The 21,585-nt window shown below is 33.6% G+C and overlaps 2 protein-coding genes across 6 annotated transcripts in view; one reads left to right on the top strand and one right to left on the bottom strand.

The window, feature by feature from the left end:
• Window positions 1-3,163, bottom strand: part of Sec10 (Exocyst complex component Sec10) — a 57,519-nt gene extending 54,356 nt beyond the window's left edge. For 2 of the 3 annotated variants that reach the window (XM_075366230.1, XM_075366231.1), the window contains exon 1: window positions 3,020-3,163. In XM_075366230.1, coding sequence (XP_075222345.1) covers window positions 3,020-3,052 — 33 coding nt within the window. In that variant the 5' untranslated portion in view covers window positions 3,053-3,163. The remainder of the gene's footprint in view (window positions 1-3,019) is intronic. The other variant, XM_075366232.1, reaches the window with a different exon arrangement.
• Window positions 3,164-3,499: 336 nt separating this feature from the next.
• Window positions 3,500-21,585, top strand: part of LOC142324997 (uncharacterized) — a 37,945-nt gene continuing 19,859 nt past the window's right edge. For 2 of the 3 annotated variants that reach the window (XM_075366225.1, XM_075366224.1), the window contains exons 1-2: window positions 3,500-3,806; window positions 5,455-5,655. In XM_075366225.1, the coding sequence (XP_075222340.1) occupies window positions 3,663-3,806; window positions 5,455-5,655 (345 nt within the window). In that variant the 5' untranslated portion in view covers window positions 3,500-3,662. The remainder of the gene's footprint in view (window positions 3,807-5,454; window positions 5,656-21,585) is intronic. The other variant, XM_075366226.1, reaches the window with a different exon arrangement.

The following is a 21,585-nucleotide window of genomic DNA, read 5'->3' as shown; positions in this document are numbered from 1 at the left end:
GTGCCTTCCCTTGTAAGATCCAAATATTTTATTAATTAAAATTTTATTTTGCTGTAACTTTGGAACCAATAAAAGTAAGTACCACTTATACATCGTTGAAAAGCTCTCAATGAGGGCTTATTACTGCAGTAAGAAAAAGTCCAAAATCTAAATTTTTGGGATTTTGGGCTTTTTTTGGACACTTTTGGTTCAGTTGATTGCAATCAAATGGAAAGGTACACAACTAGATTTTACAACATTCTAAATCCAAAATTTCAACATCCTACGGCTAATTGTTTTTGAATTAAGTGAGATATGTACATACATACATATGTACATACAGATGTCATGCCAAAACTAGACAAAATGGATTCAGGGATGGTCAAAATGGATATTTCTATTCAAATCTGAAAACCGAAATTTTTTTGCGATCACAATACTTCCTTTACTTCATACAAGGAAGTAAAAATCATTACTTTTCAAAGGCATGTGGAAACTCAAGAGATTTAGGCTCACCTTTTCATAACTGTAATTGTCTCTTCAATTATGAAAATTTGATGGGCCTCATAATTAGCATAAAACTAATGTACATATGCTTCACCATATGATCTTTTCACATCTTAATGTTAAAAAGTTAAAAAAAACTGATGCAAAAAAATCCATATGTACATACATTTCTACCATCTATCAGTTAATTTTTTTTCTTATCACATTGCAGTAAAAATTTTCATAAAACGTGCAACAAAAACTTATCTTAACCACGATTGAAATATATTTCATAATTTAAAATAAAATGTTTATAAAGGGGTGTTTTCAATCTAAAAACTTTTTTTCTTGTTTAATTATTTAAGATGAACTTAAAGAAAACAAAAGTACTGCGAAAGTGTGCCCAAAATTTACATAATACTAGTAGAAAGAGGTTTTTGAAACTTCAAACAAAGCACTGCAAATCCTCCAAATAAATTGTTCCATGATTTACTTCATATTACAAAAATCTAGAAGAAAAAATAAAAATATACAGCTTTAGAAACTATTCTGTAAATCCTGTACAAGTAACTATTATAATAAAAAATTATTTTGCAATTACTTGTTCTTATCAATTTTACTATAAATAATATTTAGTATTTTAACAAGTGTAAGGTGGTAGTACATGACCACCATCTAATTGAACCTGTGTTCTCTTACTAGTTTTTATTAATCGAATTAAACAAGATAAAGTTTTTGGCAATTCAAAAATAATAAGAAAATATCAATTGAAATATTGTAATAAATACAGTAAACAGATTAAAAAAAATTTAAAGCCAGGGATTAGGAAGAATATGAATATCATCAAATTTGTACCAGTTCGGAGAAATACCAACTCTGCTTATTTCAATATTGATAATGATTTTTTTATAAAAATATAACATATTTTACAATCTTTTACTGAATCTCTGGAATGGAACACCAAAACTATTAATATGATTAATACAACCAAAAATGAACTATTTAAATAATGTAGTAAATAAAAATGTGTAAAACAAAGTCCTGAGCAGCACACCTGCAGCTCAGAAGCGAGTAATACACTTGCTATTTAGAAAGTAAAGTAATAAAATTCTTTTACCAATTATCGACCTTTATTGTTGTTAATTCTTTCTCTTAGCCATAGTTTGATTTTAATAAATAACTAGTCTTGCCCTCAAAACAATATAATTTAGGACCATGGGCGAAAATTGTCATTCATATATAAATATTATTAGGATGAATGTATCTCAAACAAAATAAATATATTCCTCTTAAATCTAAGTTTGAAAAAAACAATTATATTTAAAACTAACATAAAAGCATATTTTTTTGGTATATTACTTAAAAGTAATTCAAATTTTCAAGTAATGGAATACTATTCTTTATTTATTTTGAATAGTGTAAGTTGTATACTGCCTTTGAGTAAGATACAGTACTGATCTCTTTAGTTAGGATTGCTGATACTGTTTATATACTACTTATGTTCAGTGATGCCAAAGAGAAGTTTCAAAGGAACTAGGTGAAGATGAATGAAGAGAAGAAAATCCAGAACACAGTGTGCAGTCTGAGTTACTTTGAATTCTTTAGGAATCTCCAGGCTGTTAAAACTTCTGGACTTCATTAGGCAGGAAGCTTACATGGAATTAATATGACTTCTACGTTTATAATCAGGTGTTGAGAGTTATTTTCTTCCTAAGGAAGCTGAACATGTGGTAAATGAACCATACCTTCTTGCTGTCAACTATGCATTATTTCACAGCCACTTTAATTATGAACTACAGTAGTGGGAACATTTTGCTGGTAACAAGGTTTAGTAAAAAAAAAAGGCTATGAGAATAACAGACTCTAGTGGGAGATGTCAGTTTTGCCATCCCAATTTTTGTACGATTGGCAGTGATGTTTTCTACTACTATTTTGCTTTAATTAGTTTTAATTAATTTTTATTTACTCCGAGACAATATGACATCAATGAAGACTGACCAAATGTACATATTTGTAGAGTAGTAATCTCTCAGTCTTTCTGCAAGGTCCTGGATTTGAATCCCAGTAAGGCATGTCATTATTCATACGTTACAAAAATCTCCATTTCATAAACTCCATGCAAAAGATTACATATAACTGAACTTACATGATTAATTAGAAAAACTTGAATATATGTAATGAGTAACTAAAATGCAAGACAACAAACTTTAAATGTTACACAAATGTTTGGGCTAACCATAGCAAACTGCGATAATGAATCTGAAAAAATAAATAAATACATTCTTGTTGATTCAATTCTGCTAAAATAGTTAAATCAAATGAACAAGTAAAAATCTTAAAAATAGCCAGCAAATACTGAACTTCTTAACAGCTTTAGAATCGCAGGTTGGCACTGATGAAAAAATGTAACATAATCAACCATACTTAATATTACTTCTTTCTCATTCTAAATGACTACAAATTTAGAAATACATACAATATTAAGCAAATATTCATATTTACTACAGTACGGAAGCAATCGCATACTGCTTAATGAATGCATTTCATAAACTACCTGTTCTAATTCTTTCATGTACTGTTGCATCATTTTGACAGTTTTATTTTATCACTCAACACCTGTGAACGCACACAACCTCAAACTTTGACAGCTACAATTTTCAATATATCAGGTAGATTGTTAACGAAGCATCAGTAAGGAGCAACGAGGTTCATAAGTTGATTTAGGAACTACATTTTTGTTGAAACTTCCATTTAAATATTTTTTACACTCTTTAAACTGTTAATCTTATTTTATTTCCTCAGAAACAAGTCAAACTGGTTAAAAATTGTAGGTAAAGAAGCAATAGAGTAAAAATATAAAGTAACATATCATTATTTATTTTAACAAACACAGCTTGGTGTAAATGTTATATAATATCAATTTAAATTTGTAAAACTTATTTATCTTATTTGGTACTTATTTGCGAACAAATTTTGTAAGTACTTTAGTAAGAGTTCCGTGTAAAATTATATTCCAAGGTTGGTATGACTTAAGTAATTGAATGACTAACCTATACGATTTTTGCGGAGTGAATGATTGTTTCTGATTATACTTGTGTATTATTACACAAGTTATATTGCATTACATTAGTGCATATGTTCCTTACACTTATTATTTAGTACTGTATTCAGTAGTTTGAGTTAGTTCTCTGTTTAAGATGTCACCTGATATTAACGATTCTGAGATTGTTTGCCAACTTCCAGCTGATAACACTGGTCGTTTATTGACAATCAAAACCAAGTGGCGTGATGACAGTTTGTGTGTAACTATATTTGATGGAATGAAAACATTTTCTGGTATTGTAAGTATAGTTTGTATATATAGTATAGGTGTTGTATGTATAGTTTAAAATTAATCTGTTAATTTTAAATTATGTGTTATTTAATGAAGTTTGTTTTCTTTTTTCACGCTGATTAAATGTTTCAATTGTGTTAATTATTATGCAATTAATACACCATATATGTTGTTAGAAGGATGTGTTTGACATTTTGATGAGTTACAACTCACTACCTTGATACACTATTTATGGATTGACCCAGGCTCCCATTTACTCTGAATGGATCATATTGATACCTGTAAAAGTATCATGAGATTGTGTCAGCTCCATGCTTGCGGAACTGGCGATTTATTGGGTTCAGTGGGATGGTGATTGCATTAAGAGTCTTAAGTCCAAAGCCAAAAAAATTAAGTACTTTCCTACATGGGGGTTTACTGAAAGCCAAATTGTGACAGTCAGATAAAGCTAACTCTCTTATTTCTGAAATAAAGATTTACAAAGTTGATTAATGTTGCTTACTGTATAAAGCAAACCAGTTCTGTTTAATCTTTTTTCCTTTCTTACAGTAACTAAAAGTGAACAGTTTGTGTAAACATGTTCATATAACTACAGAATATCTGATATGATTCTTGGAACTACGTGACAAAAAAAGCTTGAAAATAAAACAGCTTAGGCAGTGGATTAGCTAGTAAGTCCTGTATGTATCATTAGACATTTGGAAGACATCCCAAATATTACAAATTTTATGTTTGCTGGTGTTCACTATGTACTAATGTGCATTTGAACATGTTTCATTGTTATCAGTCTAATCTTTGGGTTCCTCTAAAAGTATACTTCAGGGCTTGAGTTTAAAGATAAAAGTGTATAGAAATTTCTTCTAGGTTAAATAAGTTTCTATTGAATATGGAAGGTAGGATAAGACGGATAAATCAATGACATTTACTCAAAGAAGAAAGCATTCTTAATTTTTTGACTGTATGCAGGTGTTTCATTTTAATCGCCCCAGGTGATTTTCTCACAAACTGCACACAATACAAAACAATGACAAAAGAATAAACAAAAGTTACTCAGATTGGAGAGAGACACCTCATAGTAATCTTGAACTTGATATTATTTCAAGGTTAATGTAATTTTTTTCAAATGTCATAACCAATTTTTGACCCAATCAATGAAAAAAGTAGAAAATTTTACATTGGAATATGTGTTTACACAAATGACCTTGGAACTTTTTTTTGAAGGTCATATGACTAACCACGAGAGATAATGTTCGCAATTTGCTGATTCAAGACAGTACCAGATCTTCTTCTCACAACTTAGAAACCAGTGAGTGTAAATATCTGCAAAATGAATCCAGCATCTGTATAACACTATCTCTAATGGTTCGCTGTATGACCTTCAAAAACGTTCCAAGGTCATGTGTTTGACCACATATTCCAATGTAAAATTTTCTGCTCTTTTCATTGGTTGAGTAAAAAATAGGTCATTCCATTTGAAGAAATTGTGTTAACTTTGAAATAGGTCAAATCCAAGATCATCGTGAGTTTGGATCACCATTGATGTTGTTCCCCTCCAATCTGAGTAAGTTTTGTTTAGGTAATTTTTTTCTATTGTGCTTAGTTTACAAGAAAATTGCCTGGGGTGATTGAAATGAACCACTGTTTTTTTTTTTCAGATGAGTAAAGAATGCATTACTGATATGAGTAATCAGTTGGGCATTGAAGCCAATCAATACATTGAGGAATGTAAAAGTGCATTGACTACTAGTGGAGGGTATGAAAACTTCATCTATAAAATAGATGATAATAGTACATTCGTGTGGAAGAAAGTTGGTCTAGATATGAAAATTAAATTTGGTTTTATCCAGTTAAATATGGTAATAACAGTTATTATTATTATTATTATTATCTTATTAACAGTTAAAACGATAGTGGTAATTAGTTTTAAGTTATTGCACAGCTTTGTAATTAGAACATAATTATTTGTTATAAGAAATTGAAGACAGGAAAATATGTCATAAATACTACTCAGCATATACCATTGCTATATCGCACATTGGAGTTTGGAATAACTGTGTGAATATCTAGCATTAATGAGTGTTGTATGAGGTAGAGAAGGTATTAATAGGAGATGAAAACAGAGGTGTTGCATACTTTGAAAGAAAGACACTTGAAAAAATGTGCTGTTTATTAAAAAAATTATATTGTTGAAATCATAGTAAAGATTGTTGGCCAGGAAAATGAAATTTGACTTAATTTGTTTTAAAAATAAATTACAAATGCAAATTACTTTCTAAATATTTGGAAATATATCATAGAAGATTTTTTAAACTATATTGGGTTTCCTTCCTCAATAGTTAAGATTACACCCTACTGGCTTTATGGATTACACTACTGGCACTCACATTAAAGTGGTTAAGAAATCAATTTATCATGTGGTTCAGCAGTTTACCTTTTTCTGTATTATGTCCATTTTAATATATTTTTGTAAAATTGGGTGTGTTAATTTTGTATCACTTTTGTTTTGTTGATTTTCATATTATATATATATATATTTATTGTTACCACATATATGCCTAATTTAATATCAGCGGCCGAACACAGTATAGCAACTCAGATGTGAACTGGCGCTCAGTATATGGACACGCTGATATAAGCATCACTAACGCCGTGCAGATGACCGTGCAGTTCTCCCACCATAGCGGTGCTGCAGCCCCACCACTCAGGCTCCAATAAAAGACTATTCACCATGAGAGTGAATGCAATTCATCTTCGACCACTACCTGGAGAAGACCAAGAAGAAGAAGATGGAAGAAGACAGAAGTTTCCTGGTTGACTCAATGTGGGACCTCCCAGCAGATGCCAACATGCCTGCCAGAGCAGCAGGTCTGGCCGGCCTGCTGGGGGAATTGCTGGATGTGGACGCTACCTTCCTGCTCCAGCTCCAGCTCGTTGGGCTTCAATTGCCTTGACTAGTGGACTCAGCAGCAGGAGTTGGCCCAGTGTGGAATCGCTCAAGTAGAATCGCCTCGGCCGCACTGGTGAAGGATGACCGATGCCGACCTGACACTGAGGGGCTCTGAGAGCCACCACTGCCATGTTGTAGTGGGGACCCAACTGCTGCTGAGGAAAAGCCTAGTCGGACTTCAATGGATGAGCCACAACTCTCTGACTTCGCCAGAGACCATCTTCTAGACCCAACAGCTGTTCTCAGAACTAACTTAAAAAAACGGCCCTTTTCATGGCTATCACAAGGTTATGAAATATGAACTGTCAAATCCATTCGAAAAAAACAGTCCTTGTCAGGGCTACCATAAGGTTAGCAATTACAACAAGCTGTCGAAGCCAATTGACGACAAAAAACGGCCCTTTTCAGGGCCACCATAAGGTTAGTATGTGCCATGTGCCGTTGAAGCCATTCGGTGAGACAATATATATATATATTAATTTTCTAAAATTGATCCTTTCAAGAGAATCATATTCCTCTGCACTATACAAATTACATTAATCCGATCAACCCAAGTACAGAATAATAAAATAAAATAGGATGACATTTACCTTATTCCATAATTCAAGTAAGAGCGCTTTCGTGAGTCCCTCGCATCATCAGTTGCTCTATATAATTTTTCAAATCATTCGTACTAAATTACACATTTAAAAGCCTATACATAAAATTTAAAATTCTTAAAAGATCCTTTACCACATTAAAATCAAAACAGAAATTAAAACCAAAAATGTTTAAAATCATACATTTTTTATTAATTTTTTTAAATTCATGAAACTGACTTTTATAACTTTGTGAAAATGATTTTAATCTATGTTAAACATACAAAGATGAGTTACCCAAGTATTTTTGTGGGAATTAGTTTTTATCTATTGTCTCTGAGAAAATTAAAAAAAGAATTTTCTATGAGAACTGTGACAAAATTTTCTTTTCTTTAATACTTGTCCCCTGAAATTTTTTTCTGAAATATATCCCCAGTGAGTTTCCTCATCTATACCTCAGATTATTTTAGAGCAGCTTGACATTAGAAAGTGTAGTTCTGATTCATGGACTCCTAGACAAATGGAAATGATGTATTGCCTTACAAACCAGCTAGTAACGTTGCTATCTTTCTTTATGCTAATGAAATTTGACTTGAGTACACTTACATGTTTGCTTATATTTATTTATCATTGTAGATTATTTTCACAGGTCTGCTTAGTCATGCAAGAGAGAATATCATACCTTAATTGTTGCATTCTTTACTACGGTTTCCAGAGGCAGGAAAAGTCAGTAAAACCAGAAAATGTCAAGAAATATAAACTTAGTCAGGAAAAGTTTGGAAAAATTATAAAAAATATTTAGATATTTCCCCTTTTGTTACCAAATTAAGATTATTTTGTTAATAAAGTATTTTTTAAGTAATGCCAAAATATATTTGACATAAAGATGATTAAAAATTAAATATACACTTTTGATAGCTTATAAAAAATTAAACTGGTGGGTGTGAATACAGTAAATGATATGGTTTTACAGAGAATTTTTTGAAGTCTTTGTTGGTATATCTGTTCTGATTGATGTGTCATGTTGTTATCAGTATGGTAAGATGAGAAAGAGTAGAGAAAGCTGCAGTAGAGAAAGCTTTTTGTGTGCTCGTATTAGCCAAAACAAACTCTTGTTACTGTCATGCAGCGACGTTTCAGAACAAAATATGGTAAATCACCAGCAACAAGAAAATCAATGTATGACTGGAATAAACAGTTTCAAAACCCAGGGTCTGTGTAAAAAGAAAAGTGCTGGAAGACCTCCTGTTTCAGAAGAACAAATCGATTGATCATGTTTGTGATGGGTATCAACATAGCCCAGGCAAATCGACTAGATCAGTCAGTTTAGAATTACAAATTCCTCAACTGGCTGAATGAAAAAGTCTGTGGAAATGTTTGAAAATGACGATTTATAAATTACAGTTAGTACAAAGTTTAAATATTGACGATAAAATCTTACGTAAACATTTATGTATGGAGTTGCAGGAACGTGTTTAAAATGACAATGGCAGTTTTCATCACCTAATTTTTGGTTATGAATGTATGTTTCACACTAGTGGAAAAGTTAATAGTCATAATGTAAGAATATGGGGTACAGAAAACCCAAGAGAAAGTTTACAACATATATGTGTTTCTCCTAAAGTGAATGTGTTTTGCGCTGTATCTCGTGAAAAGGTGTATGAACTGTTCTTTTTTCATGAAGTGGCAGTAACCGGAGTAATTTAACTGGACATATTAAGTGAATGACTAATGCCTCGTCTTGAGGAAGATTGTGACTTCACTTTTGTAAAAGATGGAGTTCTGCCTCACTGGTACTTACAGCTCAGAGATTATCTGGATGAATGCCTTTTCAGACAATGGATTGGCCGTGCAAGTGAGAAAAACATAGTGTTTAAGCGTTGGCCACCATGTAGTCCAGACTTAACGCCTTGCAACTACTTTTTATGGGGTTATGTAAAAGACGAAGTTTTTTTACCGCCCCTTCCTGTTGATATCAACGACTTAAAATAACACATCACAAATGCTGTTACTACCATTGACCAGCATATGCTTGCATGTGTTTGGGACAAATTTGACTTCCATGTTAATATCTGTTGTGTTACAAACGGTGCGTACATTGAACAGTTATAAATAAATACTTAAAGGTTCTGTATATTCATTTAGGCAATCATCTTGACTCTTAAAAAATTAATTTTTAATAAGCTATCAAAAGTGTATATTTCATCTGTAATCACTCTGTACTTTTATGGCATTGGGAAGTGGCAACCCTATCACCTGGCACATTGCAACTACGTGTATCAAGCAGCCATTAACGTGCCCTGTTCTTACTTAGATTCCCTAATTACTTTTTTATATTAAAGGAGGAATATTCTAAATTGCAGTTAATTTTTTCACCGGTGAAATTTTAACAAAAAGGTATCATTAAAAAATTTAAAGGTTGTTAACTGTTTTCTTGAAGTTTCTTTCAAACCATCATGAATTTTTTTGTATTTTAGGTAATCAGTTGCTTTTAAATGGCATCTAAAAAGACTGTGTTTAATGATCAGTGGTTAGATATAAACTTACACCCAGAATTCAGTTTGTTGAAAAGAGGTAGAGATGTTTATCATGCTTTTTGTGATGTGTGTAAAAAACATTTTGGAAGGTAATATGGGCCGAAAACTAGTGACTTTGCACAGTAAAGGAAAGCAGCATAATGAAATAATTAAGATAAGGAATCTCAGCCTTCTCTGTAAACCGCATTATTTCCCAGTGGTACTTCAACTCAGCAGAATAAGTTCTCACAACAGTTGTGAGATTGGTAGTTGTGATATATCTGTGTTCTTTGCTTGGATGGATCTTCTGGTCAGAGTAATAGCATTTCAGCAGTAAATTATACATTTGAATCCTTGACTTCATTTATGCAAAATGACAACACAATTACTTCTTTTTGTTATAAAGGTGATGTTTCTAAGGCGGAGATTATGTGGGTTCTCAATGTTGTACAAAATATGTTATCCTTAATTTCATGTGAAGATATTGGTACAACTTTCAAAGTTATGTTTCCTGATAGTTGTATAGCATCAAAATTCCAACTTTGAGCTACTAAATGCTCTTATGTCATTACTCATGGCCTTGCTGCATACTTTGATCTGATTCTGCAATTACATTACAATAATAACAAAATATTTTTCAAGTAGTTGTTAATAATGTTTATTTTCTGCACAAAATAACGCATTCTAGTTTTCTTACCTTTTGTACTTTTAGTTATCTTTAATTTTTGATTATATATATATTCTTTGTTAAATTGAATGTGTTTCTTAGCATTTTTATGCAACCCAAGTTATTAAATATTGTTTTGTTTACTTTGCAAAATAATGTAGGCTAGTTTTTGTGAAACATTTTTAGCAATCTTAGGTGCGAGCCAATTATTATTAAAAATTGCTTTAGATAGTTTTTATCTCTTATCTGTGTTACCTTTAGTTACCAAGATGTTCATTTTTATGCAAAAAACTTTTTAAATATTGTTGCTTTTTTTGTACTTTGCAGTGTAATTTACTGAAACAATCTATCACAAAAAGTAGTCTAATTTTAAATGTATATTGTAAAAAAATCATTAAAAAATAAACTTTAAAAATGAATGTTATGATAGATAATAAAAAAAAGGCGTGTTGGGCATCTATAGGGAAGTTGAAAGCCGCAAAAAAATAAAATATATATATTTTGTGGAGTAAATGACATTAGCATAATATTATGAGAGTCAGGAAATTTTTATAAATTGGTCAGTAAATGCCAGGAAAAATAAATCTTAAAATTCGGTGGGAACCTTGTTTATGTGTTGTATGTTAGTTTTCTGTATAAAATCTAATTCTAACCTTATAATTTTGTGTTATGATGTGTATTTAATGATTAAACATTCTATTCTTATGAAAATGAGAAGACACAGAAGAAATAACATTAAAGAAGACTATGAGAAAGATCAGAGAAAAAATATAGATTAAGTTTCGGAATATTTTGAATAGAATGTAAAAGTAGAAAGGATTAGTGAGCAGTGGTGGAGGGAAAGAACATAATGTAGATTTTTTTTATCTATTGCCCAATTCAGGCTACTATGGATCAAGGAAAGGGTCAAAGGTGTTACAAAACTTTAGAGAACTACAATGATTCAAACTGTATTTGATTATTTACTACCAGCAGACACATTCATAGGGGTATTGTGTTATTGTGAGAGTGTTTACAAAATTATCCATGCTAATTGTGTAATTTTTGAAATTTACTGATTACTAACTCATTTGTTACCAGTTGTTAAGAGTTGTTCTGAAAGCTTCTCAATTATAGTAAACCATAAATATGTTTTGCTAGGAGATGGAATTGAAAATTATTTTAAACTTTGTTTTACTCCAGAAAAGTGTTTATTTTTCAATGACTTGCATTCTGAGTGAATACATGCCCAAACAGACAAATTAGTTATACAGTACACTGTTAAAAAATTGCACTTTTTGCCTTCAAATGGAAAATATGTAACAGTAACATTTCCAATTAAATGGCTGATATCTGAAGAACTGTTTACTTAAACATATTGATGAAGTGTATCTATAATCCAAAACCAATACCAAAATAAAATTCACTATTTTCTAAATTTACTCAGAGTAATCTTGTAGCTTTTAATTTAAGCCCAATAAATCTCATTACAGAGTGTGATTTATTTACTACATTAGTACTAGTTCTGCATTAATATACAAAAAAATGCTGTAAATATGAAATTTATGCCTGTTTATGCTTTACTTTAATAATGGCTAAATTTATTCCTAAAACCTTCCTTAAATTTACGAATACATTAGTAAAAGAAGTAATCATTCAGCGTGGCTGAGAAGTTCTTGAGCTTCAGATGAACATTTGTACTACCAAACATTCCGATTTTTTATAAAGATGTTAAAAAGTATGTGTATGTAGCCATTAACAGTTAGTTAATTCATTATGTTGAATTCAGTATAATAGACAGCCAACATAGGTTTTATAATAAATAATAGGCCATTTAACATTTGTGGAAGAGCTGCAAATTTGTACTTTGCAAATTGATTGAATGTGCTGCAAGTAACATAACTCTGTTAATAAGTATGAATGATGGTGTTTCAAAAAGGATCTAATCTTTAGAATAATTGTGTGCAATTAATGATTGGCAAATTCTATGATACAAACTATTCATAGATAGCAGTACATAGGAGTTAAAATAATATTTTCATACGTATTAATATTTCTCTGTATTTATTAGTGTTGTTTTTAAGTTTCTGTAGTTTTATAGTCTCTGTATTAAGTTGTTTTTGAAGGATAAGCTCATGTTTATTATGAAGACCATTTTATGTTTAAAACTTTCAAATATGTAAAAAACTAGTTTCATTTGAAATTTCACTGTTTGTGGTTTCCATTAAGGCAGCATCATACTTTAAGTATAAATTCTTGGGACTGTTGGGCGATACAAAATCATAAAGGAGAGTGATACAGCATCACTGTCAACCATAGAAATTCTTAAGACACAAAAAAACAGTTAACTTACTAATCCAGAGAATCTTGGAAGTTAGCCTCGTAGATTTGACTGCCAAAAGTACTTAACTTCAGTTTCGCAGAAAGATGTTATAATCCTACCTAGTAGATTACTCCTATAATTTAGCAGGTTGCGCCCTTTTAGCAAAATATAATTATTTTGATAAAATTTAGTAACTGCCTCTGATTGCACATGCTGTCCAGTGTTCAATGCAGTTTTGATGGTCGTGACCACACTTTAACATCTATGGTGACTTACCAGGCATTCCTGGATACTCTGTTTCCAGATGCTTCAGAGGGTGAAGCAGTGGTTGGCGTTAGGGTGAGGACTATGCCCTTCCCTGGTATTCAGGCTGTGGATCCCATAGATATAAACTAAGTGGTTTCTCGAATGACACTAAAAAAGGCACCAGGGATTGACCTACTTGACTCGGATAAATTCTACCATCCACTGCTTGTTCATAAGAGAGCTGCTTGGCAGGCTGTTCACAGGGTGCCTTAGCTGAGGCTGCTTCCTGACTTGTTGGAAAGTGGCTTTGGTGATGTTGCTCTTAAAACCAGGAAAGGATCCTAGTGAGGTCTGCAGTTATCGACCCATCAGCCTCTTGCTGGTAATCAGCAAGTTGTTTGAAAGGCTGGTTGTGGAATGGCCCTGGAAAAGCATTGAAGTGAACTGTTTTCTAAATCGAGGCCAGTATGGCTTCACAAAAGGGATTGGCACCGAGGATTTCATCTTAAATGCTCTAGCTCAAGTGGAAAGTGCCAACTGTAAATATGTTTTGGTAATTTTTTTAGATGTAGAGGTAACATTTCCTTCCTTGTGTTGGAGTTCTGTTTTCTTAGTTGGAACACTGCAATGTTCCTGTAGTCCTGCAGGCCGTAGTATGTGACTATTTGTCTAATTGTACGGCTCTGTTTAAAGATGCCCACTTAGCTGTGGAAAAATCTGTTACCAGGAGAAGACCGCCAGGTTCCGTTCTTGGTTCCTTGCTGTGGAACCTGGTATTTGACTAATTTTTGGGATTGACATTGACAGAAGGGGTCATGGCCCAGGCTTTCGTCAGTGAGTGTCTCCTTTTAGTTGGTGATAATTCACGACTGCAGCTTTAAGATAGAGCGTAAGCAGCCTTGTCAACTGTGAAGGGCTGGATGGACATTCAAAATTTAAAGATTTCTGTGCCCAAGACAAAGTTTATACTTTTCAAGGGTGCAGACAAATTATCATACAGTTGAAACCCCCAAATTTAATATAAAGGTTTTATAAAAGCCGAGTTTTATTAAAGGTTAATATAAATCAGCCGAGTGAGAGTTCATAAGTACCTAGGTATTTTGTTTGATGAGAAGTACATTAGGAAAGTAGCGACGGACGCCGTCTCAGTGATGCACAAACTTAGGAGGATTGCTTGGGTTATGAATTGTCTGGCCGTCAAATGTACATGGTATACCAAGGTGTCTTTGAAAGCATGACCTCTTACACGACGCCCGTTTGGGCGCATAAGTTGGATATGAATAGAGCACTTGTTCAAAATTTAAGACGTGCTCAGCGCAGAGCCTTAATTGTACGCATTGGTGTTTTTTAAAAACCTCCTACCAAGCTACCACCATATTGGGAAAGGCTCTTCCAATTTATTTAGTGATAAAAGTTCAGGCAGCCATGTGGAAATTGCGAAGAGGCCGGGAGGCTGAGGTATGTGGGATGCATTTTCATGCTGGGCCAGTACTGGAATAAAACAGTGATCACAATGCACCAGATCTAAATTTCATTCAGTTGCCTATCTCCCACCTGTGGAAGAGGCTACAGAGCCTCGTGATGGAAACATGGCAGCTGGAATGGGACACCAAGACTAGGGAAAGATCCCTGTACAAATTTATACAGGATCTGTGGGGGATGGTATGCCTCAAGTGTTTTTAAGAGCAATGGGTGCTCACCAACCATGTTAATTTGAACCAATATCTGTTTCGGTTCCGCCTGGCAACTGATGAGCTGTGCGTCTGCGGGGAGGTCCAGTCAAATGAACACGTGATGTATGACTGCCCTTCTCTTGAGGGGGGGGCAGAGACTGGGCCACTCTGAAACTTAGAGGTCAAGGGGAAAATTGGCCCCTCACAAGTGGCTCTCGCCACATTGTCATACCATTTGGAAATTCCTTGATGCGATTGCTTTTTTCAACAACAATCAGTAGTTTACTTAAACTACTCATTGTAAGACTCCTACTGCACTGCTGTGGGAAGTTAACCTAGAAATATAAGGCTGATCACCAGCCAATTAAGGCTCCAAGCGCTTTAATATGGTGGACAGGTACTTGCTGGCATTCAGTGAACTAGGCGTGGCAGCAAATTGCTGTCTAGATGAAGTAAATTTTAATTTATGGATGCCATATATATTTTTAGTAGTTGACGGGATGCTTCTACCCATTTTAGTAAATATATGACAAGTGAGCGGTTGGGACATGTAAGTTGGTGGTGTATAGCACCGCGCTTAGTCCGTTCACACTGTTAGGTAAGCTCTAGGAGCCATTTAGGACACTGGTCGCTAAACTGTTTCGAGGTTCAGTAGTCATTCATGGCACAGACATTCGGTCTTATGCTTTAGAGCAACCAAATGGGGTGGTGGCAGGAGAAATGCCAATCAGACCAAAAACTGCCTGTTGCTTTTTTTATTGTCTGTAACTGCTTTTGTAGAGATATACTTCTTCAAAACAGATTTTTTTTATCTCAATTTTTTAAGTAAAATTAACTTCTGCTCTTGTTACAGTCTAATAGCTAATGAAAGTAATGTTATAGTATCATACAAGGGTGGTACAGAAAGTAACCTCTGTTTGGCTACAAATAAACACCTGCGTAAATAAAAATATTTCATTATATACAACTTGAAACTACATCTTTTAAGAAGTATTTTTCAATATAGTTGCCATTTAAATTCAAGCATTTGTCCTAGTGTTTCACTAATTTACAAATATCTTCTTCATAAAATTCAATCACTTGGGTACTTAGCCAACCTTCCAAGGCATGTTGAAGTTCATTGTCATCATCGAAGTGCTGCGACATGAGCCATTTCTTTACGCGAGTGAAAAGTTGAAAATCACTTGACACCAAGTCTGGGGTGTAGAGGGATGATCAAAAATGTCCCATTGGAATTGATTCAGAAGTTTTTGAGTTTTTCAAATACTATGAGGACAAGCGTTATCATGCAAAAAACAATACCATATGACAGCATACCACAACGTTTGTTCTGAATGGCCTACCTAAGTTTTTTCAAAGTTTCACAGTAGACTTGTGTCAAATGGTTTATGTTGCAGCACTTTGATTATGACAGCAAACTTTGAAAGGCTGGGCTAGGTACCCAGGTGGCTGAATTTTATGAAGACAGTATTTGTAAATTAGTGAAATGCTATGACAAATGCTTGAGTTTAAATGGCGAGTATATTGAAAATTAGTTAAAAGCTATAGTTTAAGTTGTATATAATAAAATATTTTTACCTATGCAATTTTTTTTTGTAGCCAAACGGAGGTTAATTTCCAAACTGCCCTTGTATTTGAACATATTTTGTGAGCAACTTTAAATCCAACCGAGCTGGCTTAATCTGGAGTTATTTGATGCTGCTACTACAGTGTGATAATTTTATCCCTCACTACGTGCATTACTTAAACAATCTCCAAGGAAAGGTTTGTGTAAATATTTGCACGATTACCAAACTGAGAGTGCACTAACGACCACATAGAGATTAAATCTACTTGCATACCAAATTTGTTACATACTGGAACTGAAACCCCAGACACTGTTAAAAAATTAAGGTACTGCCAGTGTTTATCAACCATGTGAAAAGTAATGGAATGGTCATATTGAATAATGAATTTTTTAGTGGTGGTATTTTCACCTTAGCAGTTACATCGTAATCAGAACAACAGATATTGGTCAACACAAAATCCCTACATCTCCACTCACATAAGGTAGGGGGGGGGGGTAGTGATTTCTCAATGATGAATAGTGGACCTGATTTGCTTTTTTATGAAACCCTTGACAGTTTAGCATACCAGGATATAATTATGCGATTTGTAGCTCTTCTTCAGCCTGATGAATGCTATTTATTACCTGTAATAAGACAGGGCAATCTGCCATACATCTAAAAACACCATGCAATTTAGAGATATTAGAAGAGCTGTCACTGTAATTTGTGACTTCTGTGCAGAGGATCATGTGGAAGGAGAATGGTGTTTATGTGCTAACATCCTCTTTTATCCTAACTTTTTCTGCACTAACTGTTCCTGAGAAAATAAGAATTGGCTACCTCTTCGTCTGTGTGTGACTATACATTCCTAATCCAAGATGCTGGCACAATAAAATAGGTTGCACCAAGGAGCCAGTTTGTGTGCATTGTAGCTAAACAGGACATGATAGTACATGTACAGAAGTTGAAAATGTACCAACTCTCAGTGTTCACATTTAGCGAGATCTCAAGAATGTCTTATTTATAAAGAGTAACAGGCTATATTGAGGATTTGTGTTGAGCTAAAAGTATCCTTTCCTGTGGCTTGTTGGGAATATAAAAAAATCCCTCAACATGAGGAATCCTGTTCAACTGTGTGTTAGTTTTGTACAAACTTTCTTCAGTAAAGTACTGAAAGAGAATGAGTGTGCATTGTGCAAGGAACTGACAAAATTGGTCCAGCTTTGTCAGACCAGGTAAAAGCCCTTGGTTCTGCTATTGCATTGTTGAATGCATTTAGAAGAAATAAATTTTTGGTGAAAAGGCTGAGAGTGGTTCATCAAAAACCACTTCAGTTGCTACACCACCCAATAAAATTTCCATTGCACCAACAATGCAGCAAACTACTAAGATCCCAGTGAAGGAATTTACAAAAAAAGCATTGCCTGGTACAGTATCTCCGGCCTCCCAAGCTTCCAAGTCACCCCCACCATCTTGAGGTCTCTTTGACAATATGGAAGCAGATGAAGTATCTGAAGAAGCACAGCACTTCCTAAAAATTATCAGCAGCAAAAAGAAAAACCGAATAGTGTTTGGCAACTAATCTGCACATAGTTTTTGTATATAACAGGAAAGGAATATGTATGGGTACAAATATTATTCACTGAAATGTTTGCAGTCTCCATTCTCACTATGAGGATATTGAAATCTTAATTAAGGAAGAAGATGATTTAGTACTGTGTCTGCAGGAGACTCACCTCTGTCCCCAGGATGGTGTGTCCTTTCGTGGATATTTTTGAGAATTATACGACTATCAAGTTGAGGGAAGAGGATGAGAAGGTGAATACCATGTGAATACCAATGCATACAAACAGCCCTGCAGTCTCTTTGAAGATTTTGGCGCCATTCAGAATGAATATCTGCAACCTATATCTTCCTCCAAATTCTGATAGCAGGGAGAATGATCTGCCCAGTCTATTTTCCCACATTCCTACACCCTGCTTAATAACTGGTGATTTCAATGCCCATCACCATTCTTGGGGCTCATTGTCATGTTCTCCTGAGGCAGTATATTTGGATTGACTGAAGTAGAGCTTAGATCTCTGCTTATTGAACGATGGATCATACACATTTATGTCATCTTCATCAGGTACATTTTCATGCCTCGATAAATCAGTGTGTTCAGCAACCTTGCTCCCACGTCTTACTTGGTGCATTTTCAGAAACTTCTTTGGGAGCGATCATAGACCATTTGTAATCTCAGTTGGTAATGGTGATTTGCCTTGGAGTCATCCATGCTGATGGGTGGTTCAGAAAGTGGACTGGATCGGGTACAGGGATTCCTTTGGCCAGTATTACAAGAGTGGTAGTGTAATCCAGAACTTACCAACTTGCACACCAAATTCTCAATAGTGAGATTGAATTCATCCCTTTAACACCTTGAGGGCCGAGGCAGCCTGCTGTTCTTTGGTGGGATGAAGACTGCTGCCGTGCACTAGAAGATCAGCGTAGAGGTTTATGTAATCTCAATTGAAGACTGATGATTGGATTGCTCTGCACCTTGTGCAATGCAAGGGCTGTTTGCCATCGAGTGTTGAGGTGTGTTAAATGAATTTCTTGGCTGAATTACTTTTTTTTTCTCCCATACCTAGGACGGTGGACCAGCTAATGCATTGCACACCCTCAGAGGTTGCCTTTGCTCTAACTTACAGAGACCCGGCTATGCCATTCCCAGTGGGGGGTCATTCACCCAGTAGGCCAGGACTGGGTCTTTTTTATGTCTGCTTCTAAACCATCTAGTGTTACCACACTAGATGATGGTTATTCAAGAGAAACACCCAGATTGCCCCAGAACAGTGTGGTTTCCACCAGGGTAGATCATCTATTGATCATGTAGTTACCCTGGAAGCTGCTATTCAAAACAACTTATTTTGCCAACGCCTGGTTGCTCAGATTTGATGCATGCCTTACAGGTGATTAGTGATGTGTACTCCAGACACCCTTTTGTATGTGAGATTCAATCTGCTATTTTGCAAATGACTAAACACAATACAACAGTGAGCTTCTGCTGGATCCCCAGCCATAAAGGAGTTTCAGGCAATGAGCGTGCAGGTATTGCAGTGAAAGAGGCTTGTATTCAGCCTACTTTTAACAAATACGTTGTTTCTAACGATCTTATCTGTTTCCTGAAAGGGTAGTTCATGATGACTGGCAAAGTGAATGAGATACTACTATGAACAATAAACTTCATCCAATTAAGAACACTTTATCATCGTGGAGCTCTTCATGTAGAAATAACCATTGAGAGGAGGTTATTAAATGCCATTTATGAATAGGGCACACTAGGCTCACTCATGGGTATCTGATAATGCAAACAGATGCACCCCTTTGTACTCGTTGCGACTGCCAACTAACAGTGCATCACATCGTTTTGGATTGTATAAGTTATGTGGCATTACGTCACAAGTTTAACCTAGGGGCTAACATGCGAACCAGTTTAGAGGATAATGAAATGTTATTTTATATTTTACGGTTTCTTAGGACCATCCATTTACATTTAAGTATTTGAATTGCTGTAGTGTGTTTCAGCTGTACATGACAAGTGCTATAAAGCAGATGGTTATTGTATTACTTTGGGATATATAATGTGATATATTTTTGTTTACTACAATAAACCAAGAAATAATCATGTTCAGGTGATTATAATGTGGAAGGGTTTTCACCCAGGAAAAAAGTAACATGTTAACAGTTGTGTATAACTACATTTCATGAATCAAATCAAATGTGAGTATCTGTATTGTAGTCTATAGTGGAATTATAGTGTGCAGTATCATCATGTGTAAGATAAAATTATCACATTATATTAGTGTCACTATTGGTTGTGTATGTAACTAACTACTCTTATCTGTTGTTATCAGTTGTGAACTGTCAAGCTTCAGTGCTGCATAATTTCATTCTTTGCTGTTGTGTTTTTCTAAAATGCCTAATTCAGTCGTGGAAAGGGTTGCTGTAGTGGAAGCTTCTGTGCATTCTGGATTTTTTCAACAAATGTGTCAAATATTTGACATACAATGGGGTTGGTTTTAAATACAAATGAAAAATGAATAGCTTTTTTTCAATTACTGTGGTAGTAACTTGAGATAAATCTCACAGATCAGTTGATTTTTCATTTACAGAGAAAAATGACTTTACTTTAATTTTTTTTGGAAATAATACTGCACTAATTTTTTAAATATTAAAAAAAAATAATTAAAATTACATTAAACCCTACGTAATCCAGATTTGCCGTAAAGGATTAAATAGTTAAAATAAACTTCCAGTATTTAATAAATTAGAAAAATAATACTTTCATTAAACAATGGACTAAGTACAAAAGATCTGATACAAATAATTTGTTTTTTTATAATCTTTATACGGACAAGTTATATTAGCTGTAGAATTGGATGAATAATTGCATTTTATTTTATAGAGATCAGATGTTTACAGAAACAGTTTTCATACAATAATGTTTACTATATGGCATTGTGTTACACTTAATTTTTCTTCATAATGGGTTCTATTATTTTAATTAACATTGTTAAACAGTGTGTATGTTCGTGCTTGTATGTGGATGGGTATCTGCACATGCTGTTTTAATTGTAAAATATTGGTATTGCTACTACTACTATTACAAAAGAAATAAAAATAAAGAAAGCAGAAGAATACTTTTCTTAATGATTACTATAATGAATTTTATTCAAATTTAGTGTGTACCTTTATCTTTATTTAGTTATTTTTGCCATGAAAATTTTAATTTCTTTATACAATATGTCAATTTTTAACATGAAGCTCATTTTCAACTTGTTTTCCAAAATTCCTGTTTATTCAGGAATGAATCAGAGCCCATATTATTATGGTTAAAAGGTTTCTACAGTAAATTAAAAATCTTTAATTATTTCTTTGTAATAAAATTTGTATTTTTTATAAAATTTATTAACCGATCTTTAACTTTTTTAAAATTATTTTTGTCAGAATTTTTGTAATTATAAACTAAATGATTTTTTAATCAATATTTTGAATGCATAAAATGTTATTGTGGAAACATATTTCTTTTTGAAATTTTCTTTAAGTACTTCAAACACTCTCTTTATGAATTTCTAACAATTACGGTTTTTGGTTATGTTGAACATATTTTATCGTCTAGTATTTTGTTTTGCTCAAATTCTCCTACATCCAGTGTTATGTATACAATTGAATCATGTTTGATACCTATTTAATGAAAAATGTGTGCATCTATTCTGCATGTTACAGGTTTTATAACTAACAAAGAAACATACTACCCAAACTTAAGTA

This window comes from Lycorma delicatula, chromosome 5 (genome assembly GCF_047948215.1).
Source record: "Lycorma delicatula isolate Av1 chromosome 5, ASM4794821v1, whole genome shotgun sequence".
In the NCBI taxonomy this organism is placed as follows: domain Eukaryota; kingdom Metazoa; phylum Arthropoda; class Insecta; order Hemiptera; family Fulgoridae; genus Lycorma; species Lycorma delicatula.
Note: the sequence above shows the minus strand (reverse complement) of the source record. Positions and strands in the feature narration are given on the sequence as shown.